The sequence below is a fragment of the Zonotrichia leucophrys genome, chromosome 1 (assembly GCF_028769735.1).
Source record: "Zonotrichia leucophrys gambelii isolate GWCS_2022_RI chromosome 1, RI_Zleu_2.0, whole genome shotgun sequence".
NCBI lineage: Eukaryota > Metazoa > Chordata > Aves > Passeriformes > Passerellidae > Zonotrichia > Zonotrichia leucophrys.
Genome location: NC_088169.1, coordinates 2,214,228 through 2,227,317, shown reverse-complemented (window position 1 = coordinate 2,227,317; position 13,090 = coordinate 2,214,228). Strand labels below are relative to the sequence as shown.

General features: G+C 37.4%; 1 protein-coding gene across 1 annotated transcript in view; it reads right to left on the bottom strand.

Annotated features, from left to right (window-relative positions):
• The window catches only part of DOP1B (DOP1 leucine zipper like protein B), a 67,857-nt gene that overhangs the window by 26,457 nt on the left and 28,310 nt on the right, over positions 1-13,090 (bottom strand). The window contains exons 10-17 of the mRNA XM_064705171.1: positions 12,064-12,184; positions 11,504-11,623; positions 10,720-10,825; positions 10,431-10,622; positions 4,829-5,531; positions 2,674-2,942; positions 1,649-1,801; positions 145-245 (exon numbers count right to left, since the gene is read on the bottom strand). Coding sequence (XP_064561241.1) covers positions 145-245; positions 1,649-1,801; positions 2,674-2,942; positions 4,829-5,531; positions 10,431-10,622; positions 10,720-10,825; positions 11,504-11,623; positions 12,064-12,184 — 1,765 coding nt within the window. The remainder of the gene's footprint in view (positions 1-144; positions 246-1,648; positions 1,802-2,673; positions 2,943-4,828; positions 5,532-10,430; positions 10,623-10,719; positions 10,826-11,503; positions 11,624-12,063; positions 12,185-13,090) is intronic.

Here is a 13,090-nt window from a genome sequence, read left to right as displayed (position 1 = left end):
CAGAGTGCCCTGCAAAGATAAACTCCAAGGAAGTGGAAAATGTTCCTTTTGTCCATGTTTTTACTCTCCCTACAGAGAACTCCTCTCCACATTAAATAAAAGAGAATAAAGCACAATAAAATTAAATATGAAAAATGTAAATACCTATCAAAGGAGCGGTTGTGGGAGGTCACTCTGCTGCCTTGGATCTCCCTGGTCAGGTGCCACATGACAGAGAACCTGAACAGAGCCTCCAGCCTTGTCCCCTTGGCAAGGAAAAAAAGGAGATTTAGGGAGGTTTCCAAGTTGAAACAAAATTGGAATACATTGGTTATTGGTGGGAAGCTTTAAAAATGTTTGCAAACTTTCATGTTGCAAAATTGCAAGGATGGGAGAACGATAGCAAAGACTGGTTAAAATATTGTTGGGCAAAATGTTCTGTCAGCTGTTAAAGAACTGTGCTGCCATTGTGTTAAGGAAGGAAAATAATTAATAACTGGCTCACTTAGAATACAGCTTATTGTGAGACCAAATACTATAAAATCAAGCCAAAATAAAGTGATTTTACAGATATTGGTGGAGCTGGGGCAGTGGGAAATCCTGACAAAAACGACAGGATTTGTGCTTGAACTAAAAACCCCAGCTAATATCTAGTGCTGGGTTTTGTATCCAGGGATTAAACCCAGCACTAATCCCATGCTGAACAAATCCCAGGGAATTGTAAAAGCATGGACAGAGCCTGTCAGACTCCTGCAAAATGCAACAACCAGCAAAAACCATTCCTCTACAATTGTCACAATTCACTGTAAATCCCTTGAATAAATAAAGCATTTAAACCACATTCCTTCCTATAACATCCTTTCAACTCCAAAAATGAAAAAAATCCTTAGCTCTATAAAAATAAATTTTTAGATCCAATTCAACATTTTTATACTTAAAATATAAACATATATTATAAAAATCTATCATATAAATACAAAATAAAGATATAAAGTAAATAAATATAACAATATAAATAAATATATAAATATTTAAGCAATTTAAAAATGTAATATTGTATTATATTATATCACAATATATACCATAATATAATATAATATAATATAATATAATATAATATAATATAATATAATATAATATAATATAATATAATATATAAAATATTATATATTATACATTATATATTGTATTAATTATAGATTAATTATATATTATATTATATTATATTATATTATATTATATTACATTACATTACATTATATGCAATATTATATATTATGCATTATACATTATATATTATATATACATAATAAATTATATAGAATATATTATCTATTATCTATTATATATTGTATATTGTATGTTATATATTGTGTATTGTATATTATATTACATTTTATCACATTATATTATATCATATCATATCATATCACATTATATAATATATTGTATTATGTTATTTATATTATATTATATTATATTATATTATATTATATTATATTATATTATATTATATTATATTATATTATATTATATTATATTATATTATATATTTTTCTCTAAACATTTTTTTTCTCTTCCTCTGAAGTTCCTCCCTGCCATTCCCAGACACACCCTGGGTAAGCTGTGCCTGCTCTCCAGGAAGGAGCTGCAGCTGCCCAGCACCCACCTTGTCGCGGTGCAGCAGGGCCTGGCAGATGATGTCCTCGCAGATGTTGGCCGAGGGAGCCAGGCAGTGCAGCCGGTAGAACAGCTCCACACAGGCAATGTGGTGCTCCCGAGTCTCCTTGTTCAGCTGATTCCACAGCACACAGGCAACTCTCTAGGGAAAAAGAGCAACCAAATAAATATAAATATATTCATACTTACTTTCCTAATTGTTGTAGTGTGTTGTTAAGTTTCTTGTGTTATTCCCCCAATTTATGTATTGTTCTCCCCTATTATGTGTAAAATGGTTTCGTTCCCCCAGTTTTTCCCGCCAGTGCTACCCTGTCAGCTAAGTTGCTATAGTAAGTTGCTATAGGCGAAAGTGAAATCCCACCTGTTCCCTATAAGTAAATTTTGTCCTAAACATAATTGAATACCTAATACCAGCTAATATTAAGCAAACTCCCAGGTTCCAGAACCTACCCTCAGAGAGATGGTTCTCGAAACCTGGAGGAGAAAGGGGGTGGTGGCTGGCTGGGGTCCCGGGACCCCTCCTTTACCTTTTGATTATTGGTCTCCATGGAGTGTCAGTTCTGTGAAGTTCATCCCCTCACCTTTCCCGATTGGTTCCGCCTGTACCCACCCCCCTCCTTTATAATCCTGTTTCACCCCCTATGGAGAAACTTTTTCCCGGTTGGTTTCCCCGCGTTTGGATCCCGCAACACCTTCAATAAACCGATGTTTAACCCCCGGGAAATGGTCAGCTCCGTTCCTCCCCTATACCAGCGGTGTGAGCCAGTCCGCAGCCAGCACAGCCCGAGGCCCTCAGACGCCGAAGGGCGCTGGCCAGGAATTGCAGAGGGGCGTCGGCCTTTCGCCCTCAGCGAGCCGGACTCTAAACTTCGAGCCACATATGCCCCCCTCTGCACCTAAAAACAGCCATTTCCTTCCTGGCTTCCAGTTACCACAAGGCATTCCTAAACTGCCTCAGAATGCCAGGATTCTATCAATTAGCTGGGCAGTAAAAAAGGAAAAGAAAACGGACACCTGGTAGAAATCTGTTTTCTCTGAGATCATCTTCAGCACTGCAGGAGCAATGGGAGGAAGGGTGACCATCTGCAGCTTGCCAAGGAAAGGGTTGTGGCCCGACACTTTGTACCTCTTCATCCTGTCCTCAATCACCAGGGCCAGGGACTGGGAGTGGTTGATGACCTCCAGCAGGGTGAAGATGGACACGTTCTGCACGTGGCAGTCGTTGACACAGCAGCAGATTGTCATCAGGGACTTCAGCCACAGGGGGAAGCTGGGGTCACCTCCTGCCCACAAGGGAAGGCACAGAGAGGGTTTGGAACTATTAGAACCCTGGATGCTGAGAATTTTAGATTTTCTGTGCTGCCAGGCACTGACCCCCAGGAGAACACTGCTCTGGCCTGAGGGCCTGGAGAAGCTTCCAAAATTCAATAATAAAACTGAAATTGTAGGTGTGGAGTTTGAACAGAAGTGTGTGATATCACAGGGTGGGAAACTCAGAGTTGAAAGGTTTAGAATACAGGAATAGACAGAAAGCAAGATGGAGGTTTTGGGGTGAAGGCTGCTCCTTCTTCTCCATGGAAAAAAAAAGGAAAAGAAAATGGACACCTGGTAGAAATCTGTTTTCTCTGAGATCATCTTCAGGACTGCAGGAGCAATGGGAGGAAGGGTGACCATCTGCAACTTGGGTGGTTTTGTGTCATTGGATAAAAAAAGTCCCCATTGCGGGCATGGGTGGTTGGGTATTGGGTTAAAAGTGAAAATAATTGAGGTGTCATTTCTTAATTGGACAGTTTATCCTTCAAAGGCCTTGGAGAGAGAGACAGGGCTCCATTTTTAGTTTGTTGGAGTGAAGTGCTGCAGAGCTCAGGGTTTGTGAGATGTGACAGAGATAAGAACTGATAAACATCTGAGCCCCAACAAGAAATGCCCTCTCACACATTTAATCCTGACCCAGGCAGAAAAAAGAAGCAAAAGAATCCACATGGAACAACCTCAGGGTTGGGGTCATACTCCCAAAATCCTTGAAGCGAGGTGACAGGAGCAAAATGACTGCCCAGATCCTGTCACCAACAGCTCATGGAATCACAGCAGGTTTGGGCTGGAAGGGACCTTGGAGATGGCAGGGACACCTTCCACTGTCCCAGGGTGCTCCAAGTCTGGCCTGGAACATTTCCAGGGATGAGGCAGCCACAACCTCTCCATGTTTTCCCTACTTCTCCCAGCAGAAAGCTCTTGCAGGACCCCAAAACCTCCAGGATTTCTGTTTTGCCCTTTATGTTTATTCCCAACCCGATAATATATAATATTCCCAATAAATATTCCCAATTAATCTGTTGATTATTTAGAGCTGCTGGTTTGTTTTCCAGCTGCCATTGTCACAAAGAGCTCCAGAGGGCTCAGGATCCATGGATGCTCTTCCAGGATTTATAAATTATAACTGGAGTGGCTGACATCAATCCAAGCCATCTTTTCCTGAGGGAGCAGTGGAATTATTCTTTAACTCTCTTTAACTCTTTAACTCTTTTTAATTCCCATGCTCAGCCATGGAGATATGGGAATATCATCAGACAGCAGGAATGTGGAGTGAGGTGAGGAACAGAACCCAATTTTCCAGTTTCCCACCTCTCCATTCCCCACAAACCTGTTTGTGAGTTAACCTTCAGGTCAATACCAGCTCCTGCTGAAGCCAAGGAATGAACTGGAAATCCAAGCACAAACAGTCCCTCCAGCTGTACAAAATTATTCTTATTTGTTACACACTGAACTCCTTTGAATGCTGAGGGTTTGGGATAAGAGATGATTTTGCCTCTGTTATGGTTTAGAGCTCAAATTTTCCACCTACACCCATCCTTTTTTGGGGACACAACCCATGGACAACAGGGATGGATATCCTGAAATTCCTGAACCATGCAGGGCTGTACAGGCCAGGAGGTTCTTGTCTCCCTTCAGTACTAAATTTTTGAGTGGAATTTTTAAAAAAAAAATTTGAATTGAAGAAGCTTGGTAAAACTCAGCTGCCAGACACACCCCAGACGCTGAGGTGGGTGAGGCTTTAATTCCCAATTTTCCTTCAGCCCAGTCCAAGGGTTTTTTACTGGATCCAGTCTTGAAATTAGCCAAGCTCTCCCTGTTTGCATCCTGAAAATGCTCAGGAGAGGGAAATTCTTACCAGGCCCCTGGAACAGAGAGAGGTACAAGTGTTCCATCTCGTCCTCAGACAGGTACACTGGGAATGTGGTGCAGTCCAGCAGCAGGTGACAAGCTGCAGAGAAAGCTTCCCTGCAGTCCCCTCGGAGCGGCCCCAGCACCAGCTCCAGGTCCCACTCCTCCTCCTCCTCCTTCTCCTTTTTGTGCTCCGAGAGCAGAGCAGTGGAATTCTTGCTCCTGAAGGGTGAGCCCCTGGCTGAGAACAGCTCTGAGAGCATTTGCTTCACCTGGGGCACAGTGATTTGTTTGCCATCCCAGGGACTCTTCTTCTTGCTGCCGCTCTCAGGTAACCTGTAGCCGTTCTCCTTTTTCTCCTTCCCGCTCGGATTCATCGCCGCAATCCCTTCGGGACTCATTTCCTGGAGCTGCATCCCAAAAATGTATTTGCTGGCAAACTTGGCCACCAGCTCCTGGGTGCAGCGCAGAGTTTTCTGGATGCTCCCTCCTTTTTTCCAGACATCATCCGTGCCCAGGGTGACGGTGGGCAGCCGCAGGTGCTGGCACAGCTCCGGGGAGGAGGCGCTCAGGCCGATGCCGCTGTCCTCGGAGCGGAGCGTGGGGAACGGAGATGATGTCCTCACCGACACCTGCTCCTCCTCCTCCTCCTCCTGCAGCCCAGCTCTGCTCTCCAGGGCTGTGCCCGCCTCCTCCTTGGGCACCGGGCTCTGCAACAGCAGCAGGGACGTGGTTAAAGGGGCACTGCCAACACAGGAGCCACTTGGAGAACGGCAGGGACAGGAAAAGGAACAACTGATGTTTGTGATTCCCACTGCAGGATCACGGCTGTTTATAAACAGCTCCGTTCATTGCCCTATAAAACCAACTATCTGTATAAATATATTATATAAAATATATTTTATTATGTATAAATAATTATATTTTATATATTTATTTTTATCTATTTTATATATATATATAAATGTCTCTATAAAGCTCACAATTGACTCATCAGAGGGATGTGCGCCCTTAAAACCCATTTCGCTCCAGAGCAGCTCCATTCATTTCCCTTTAAAACCAACTACCTGTATAAATATATTATATGAAATATATTTTATTATTTCTATATATATTTTATATATTTATTTTATCTATTATATATATATATAATCTATAAATGTCTCTATAAAGCTCACAATTGACTCATCAAACAGATGAGTGCTCCCTTAAAACCCATTTCCCCCCAGAGCAGCTCCATTCATTGCCCTTTAAAACCAACTACCTGTATAAATATATTATATATAATATATTTTATTATGTATAAATAATTATATTTTATATATATTTATTTTTATCTATTTTATATATATATATAAATGTCTCTATAAAGCTCACAATTGACTCATCAAACAGATGAGTGCTCCCTTAAAACCCATTTCCCCCCAGAGCAGCTCCATTCATTCCCCTTTAAAACCAACTACCTGTATAAATATATTATATAAAATATATTTTATTATGTATAAATAATTATATTTTATATATTTATTTTTATCTATTATATATATATATAATCTATAAATGTCTCTATAAAGCTTACAATTGACTCATCAAACAGAGGGATGTGCTCCCTTAAACCCATTTCCCCCCAGAGCAGCTCCATTCATTGCCCTTTAAAACCAACTATTTGTATAAATATATTATATAAAATATATTTTATTATGTATAAATAATTATATTTTATATATATTTATTTTTATCTATTATATATATATAAATGTCTCTATAAAGCTCACAATTGACTCATCAAACAGAGGGATGTGCGCCCTTAAAACCCATTTCGCTCCAGAGCAGCTCCATTCATTTCCCTTTAAAACCAACTACCTGTATATTATATATAATATATTTTATTATTTATAAATAATTATATTTTATATATTAATTTTTATCTATTTTATATATATATAAATGTCTCTATAAAGCTCACAATTTATTCATCAAACAGAGGGATGTGTGCCCTTGAAACCCATTTCGCTCCAGAGCAGCTCCATTCATTGCCCTTTAAAACCAACTACCTGTATAAATATATTATATGAAATATATTTTATTATTTCTATATATATTTTATATATTTATTTTTCTCTATTATATATATATCATATACAAATGTCTCTATAAAGCTCACAATTGACTCATCAAACAGAGGGATGTGCTCCCTTAAAACCCATCTCGCTCCAGAGCAGCTCCATTCATTTCCCTTTAAAACCAACTATCTGTATAAATATATTATATATAATATATTTTATTATGTATAAATAATTATATTTTATATATTAATTTTTATCTATTTTATATATATATATAATATATAAATGGCTCTATAAAGCTCACAATTGACTCATCAAACAGAGGGATGTGCTCCCTTCAAAGCCATTTCCCCCCAGAGCAGCTCCATTCATTGCCCTTTAAAACCAACTATTTGTATAAATATATTATATAAAATATATTTTATTATGTATAAATAATTATATTTTATCTATATTTATTTTTATCTATTATATATATAAATGTCTCTATAAAGCTCACAATTGACTCATCAAAGAGATGAGTGCTCCCTTAAACCCATTTCGCTCCAGAGCAGCTCCAATCACTCCCTTTTAAAACCCAATATCTGTATAAATATATTATATATAATTATATATAATTATATATAATATATTTTATTATGTATAAATAATTATATTTTATCTATATTTATTTTTATCTATTATATATATAAATGTCTCTATAAAGCTCACAATTGACTCATCAGAGGGATGTGCGCCCTTAAAACCCATTTAGCTCCAGAGCAGCTCCATTCATTTCCCTTTAAAACCAACTATCTGTATAAATATATTATATATAATATATTTTATTATGTATAAATAATTATATTTTATATATATTTATTTTTATCTATTATATATATATAAATGTCTCTATAAAGCTCACAATTGACTCATCAAACAGAGGGATGTGCTCCCTTAAAACCCATTTCGCTCCAGAGCAGCTCCATTCATTTCCCTTTAAAACCAACTACCTGTATAAATATATTATATATATTTTATTATTTATAAATAATTATATTTTATATCTTTATTTTTGTCTATTTTATATATATATCATATATAAATGTCTCTATAAAGCTCGCAATTGACTCATCAAACAAGGATGTGCGCCCTTAAAACCCATTTTGCTCCAGAGCAGCTCCATTCATTTCCCTTTAAAACCCAATATCTGTATAATATATATAATAATTCATAATATAATATAATATAATATAATATAATATAATATAATATAATATAATATAATATATATTGCATAATGCACAATAGTCTTTATATATTAATATTAAATGTTATTTCTATATAATTATCAATATTAATAATTTATGATTTATCTAATATATTAAATATATTATATATGTAAGTATTTATTATATATAAATATCTGTATAAACCTCACAATTGACTCATCAGAGGGATGTGCTCCCTTCAAACCCATTCCCCCCAGAGCAGCTCCATTCATTCCCCTTAAAACCCAGTATCTGTATAAATATATATATATATATATATATATATGAAAAAAATTAAAATATATTTATTATATATAAATATCTGTATAATTGACTGATCAAACAGAGGGATGTGCTCCCTTCAAACCCATTCCCCCAGAGCAGCTCCATTGACTCCCCTTTAAAACCCAGTATCTGTATAAATATATATATATGAAAAAAATAAAAATATATTTATTATATATAAATATCTGTATAATTGACTGATCAAACAGAGATGTGCTCCCTTCAAACCCATTCCCCCAGAGCAGCTCCATTCATTCCCCTTTAAAACCCAATATCTGTATAAATATCTTATATAAAATATATAATATATATACATATATATATTTATTATATATAAATATCTGTATAACTGACTGATCAAACAGAGATGTGCTCCCTTCAAACCCATTCCCCCAGAGCAGCTCCATTCATTCCCCTTTAAAACCCAGTATCTGTGTAAATATATATATATATATGAAAAAAATAAAAATATATTTATTCTATATAAATATCTGTATAATTGACTGATCAAACAGAGGGATGTGCTCCCTTCAAACCCATTCCCCCAGAGCAGCTCCATTCATTCCCCTTTAAAACCCAGTATCTGTATAAATATATATATATATATATATATGAAAAAATTAAAAATATATTTTTATAGATAAATATCTGTATAACTGACTGATCAAACGAGGGATGTGCTCCCTTCAAACCCATTTCCTCCCAGAGCAGCTCCATTCATTTCCCTTTAAAACCCAATATCTGTATAAATAAATAATATAAAATACATTTTATATATATGTATATATATTTATTATATATAAATATCTGTATAATTGACTGATCAAACAGAGGATGTGCTCCCTTCAAACCCATTTTCCCCAGAGCAACTCCATTAATTTCCCTTTAAAATCTAATATCTGTATAAATATATATATATATGAAAAAATTAAATAATATATTTATTTTATATAAATATCTGTATAAACTGACTGATCAAACAGAGGGATGTGCTCCCTTCAAACCCATTCCCCGTAGAACAGCTCCATTATTTTCCTTTAAAGCCCAATATCTGTATAAATATCTTATATAAAATATATAATATATATACATATATATATTTATTCTATATAAATATCTGTATAATTGACTGATCAAACAGAGATGTGCTCCCTTCAAAGCCATTTTCCCCAGAGCAGCTCCATTCATTCCCCTTTAAAACCCAATATCTGTGTAAATATTGCTCTATCCCATTTATTGCTCACGCTCCTTTGCACACCAACAATGCCCCTTTGTGTTCCACTGAAAGATTCATTGCAGGCCCTGCACACCCAACCAGCTGTGAAGCCAGGCTGCATTTGGTAATTTCAATTTTTAACTATTGCATTCTGCTTCTAAAACCATTTGGATCCATCCTTCTCAGGGGCTGACAAGAATAAACCACAAATAACTCAATCAGGCCAGGACTGAACACCCAGGGAGAGAAACAAGGCAGCAGAGAGCTCTGGAAGGAGCCAAAGAAGGGAAGTTTCAAAAAAATCTTTATTGTTGTATTTAAGAATTTCATAGAATTATAGTTTGGGTTGGGAAAAAATGATCCAGAATTATAGTTTGGGTTGGAAAAAATGATCCAGGTCCCAGGCTGCTCCAAAGCTGCTCCAAGCTGGCTTTGGACACTTCCAGGGATGAGCAGCCACAGCTTCTCTGGGAATTCCATCCCAGCCCTTCTCCACCCTCCCAGGGAACAATTCCTAATTCCCAAAATCCCATCTAACCCTACTCCTTTTTAGTTTGAAGCCATTCCCTGTGTCCTGTCCCTCCATCTTTTGGGAATTGTCTCTCTCCATTCAATTCTGAAATTGGATTTTTTGCAAATTGTCTCTCTCCACTTTTCCTGTGGCTCCCCTCATGTGCAATTGTCATCGAGGCTGAAGGAGATTTATCATTTTAAATTCTGTCCCAAAATCATTGAAACCAAGAGTTTTAAAGGGTTTTTTACCCCTCTCTGAGGGGTTGAAAAATCACCTACCCCGTTGCCACTGCCAGCCTCAGTGTCCAGGTAGGAAGGGGGCATTTGCACCTTGCTGAGCACCTTAAAACAGGTTTTTAAGGCATGAGTGAGCTCTGGCAGCCCCAGGAATTCCATGTTTTCCAGGAGAGACTGCACCATGTAACTGAGCATCTGGGGCAGGTACTGAGTCTGCACCTCTGAGTAGAGCTCCTGCAATAAAAAAGGAAATTTTTTTATTTTATTTTATTATTAAAGGAGTTATCCCATCTCATCCATCCCTGGCAGGGATTATCAAACCCAGCCTTACCAGAGGAATCACATCCAGCAGGAACACCAGCAGGGTGCACAGCTCTGAAATGGTGGGAGGAGCGCTCACGTTTTCCAGAGGATACCTCATCCCCGTGGATTTGTTTCTGGAGTGAAAGGAAACAAATTCCATTCTTATGGAACGGTAAAATTCTGGTTACAAGCAAAAAGCTTTGTTAAAATCAGCACAAAACACTGAACAGCTCTGAGGCAAAGGGTTTCTAACAGGGCAGGGGAAAATATTCTGTCAAAACAACCTCAGCTCTGCGTGGTATGATCAACTGCTAATTTTCAGATTGCAGAATCTTCTTTCTTAAGAGTTAGAAAATTATAAAAAGACAGATATCATCTCAACTGCTAATTTTCAGATTGCAGAATCTTCTTTCTTAGAGTTAGAAAATGATAAAAAGACAGATATCATCTAATCAGAGGGTTGGAAGAGACCTTAAAGCCCATTTAGTATCTTTATTTTATTTTTTTTAAATTTTTTTATATTTATTTTTAATATTTTTTTATATTTATTTTATATTTATTAAGACCTCTCCACCTCCCCTCCCAACCCTTTTTCCTTCTTCTGTTGATTTGGAAGGAATTTTTTTTTTGTTCCCAGGTTGAAATTCCCATCTAACTGTTTACCTGGCTGCACTCCTGAATTATTTGTGGGCACAACTTACAGACCTGGCTGGTTCTGCCATGTGTGATGGCCCTTAAAAGCTGCAGTAAATGTTATTATCCTGGACAGACAGCTCTGAAATGGCATTTTTGAGAGCACAACATAAACACACCTGAAACAATCTTCAAAGCATTTGGTCAGGTAATCCCAGAGGAAATCAGTGCTCAAGGATGTGATCAGCAAATTCACTGTTTTGACAATTTCTGAAGCATTTTTGTTCTCTTTGATTGCGCTGAAAAGGAGAGGAAAGGAAAAGGAGACGTCAGTGAGGATTCACATCACATGAGCTGACGGACTCAAAAATCTCATTTCCCCTTTCTCTACAAGCTAAAAAAATGTTGATTTTTATTTTTTTTTTAAATCAAAGGCTAAATCATTGTGGTGCTGGAGCATCTTTCAGATGATGGGAGTCACAAGGCTGAGCTCTGCCAGCAGCCTGACGTCACTGTGGTCACTCCACACCCATCACATGCAGCAAAACTTCATTTTTTCTCTGCTAATCCAAGAGAAATCCATTGTGGTAGAGAAAAGGGGAAGCCAGAGAAAAAAATTCATCCTCTGGCCAGAAAATCACTTTGTTACCACCCAAAACTTCATTAAACTCCTTCATTTTAACCACTAAACTTTAAAAAAGTGATGCAGTTTTAGCTCAGAGCTGGAAATCTGTCATACCTTGCCAGGGTGTTGCCACTTTGGTTGTAGCTGAGTTTGAGATCAGAACCCAGGGTGTCTTTGCAGTAGGAATAAAAAGCTCTAAGAACTTCCAGGAACAGATCCCCAACAACCTGTGGCCCTGCAAGGAAAGGGAAAAAAAAATCCAGGAATTGTCCACAGAGGAGGGGAAGAAATAATAATTTCAGTGCCCTAAACCTGGAATAATGAAAAAAAAATAAAAGTACTGTATAAAACATTGCAATGAGTGCTTTTAAAAATGAAAATATAAAAGTTTAAGTGACTAAGAATAGCAGAAAAGGTCAAAGCTTGCTATGTTTGTTTTGATAAGTTTAAATAATTTTTACATTGTTAAATCCATTTCTAAAGAGAGTGAAAGTCTTAATGGCTTAAGGCTCAAGGAGTCAAACTTTATGTTCTGACTGGGAAGATTAAAGTGGATAATGCAGTTTAGCTGAATATCCCTGGTTTAAAAGGGATTTACGATCCCTTTATTTGTACTTTGGATTAATGCAGATTGTCAGGCAGCCAAGCAACACATCCAGCAAGGCAACGTCTCTCATTTATTTTCTAAATTAAATTAATCAATACATTTCTAACAGAAACAACCTCTTTGGCAACGTCACTCCCCACCCAAAATATTTTTTAAAATCTGTCAAGTCACTTTGGTTTGATTCTTTAGTGCAGAAAAGTGAATTTGCCCTTGAAATAAGAAAGGGCAGAGCCTGATCCTGCTGGTGCTGCACGGACAGACAGAGAGGGAAGGACAGATCCACCCAGGGGACAAATGGAGCTCAATACTGACACAGGGGTGGAAGTGCTGCTTCAAAGTGCCCTCAGATGCCAGCTCAAGGCTCAGAACCCCAGAATTATCAAACTGGGAGAGCCCTAAAGGATCACCCAGTGCCACCACCCCAATCCCTGTCCCCAAGGCCACATCCAGACTGCTCTGGGACAATTCAGTGACTCCAAACCTCCCTGGGCAGCTCAGCCCAAGGCCTGACCACTCTGCCAGGGAAATTTTCTG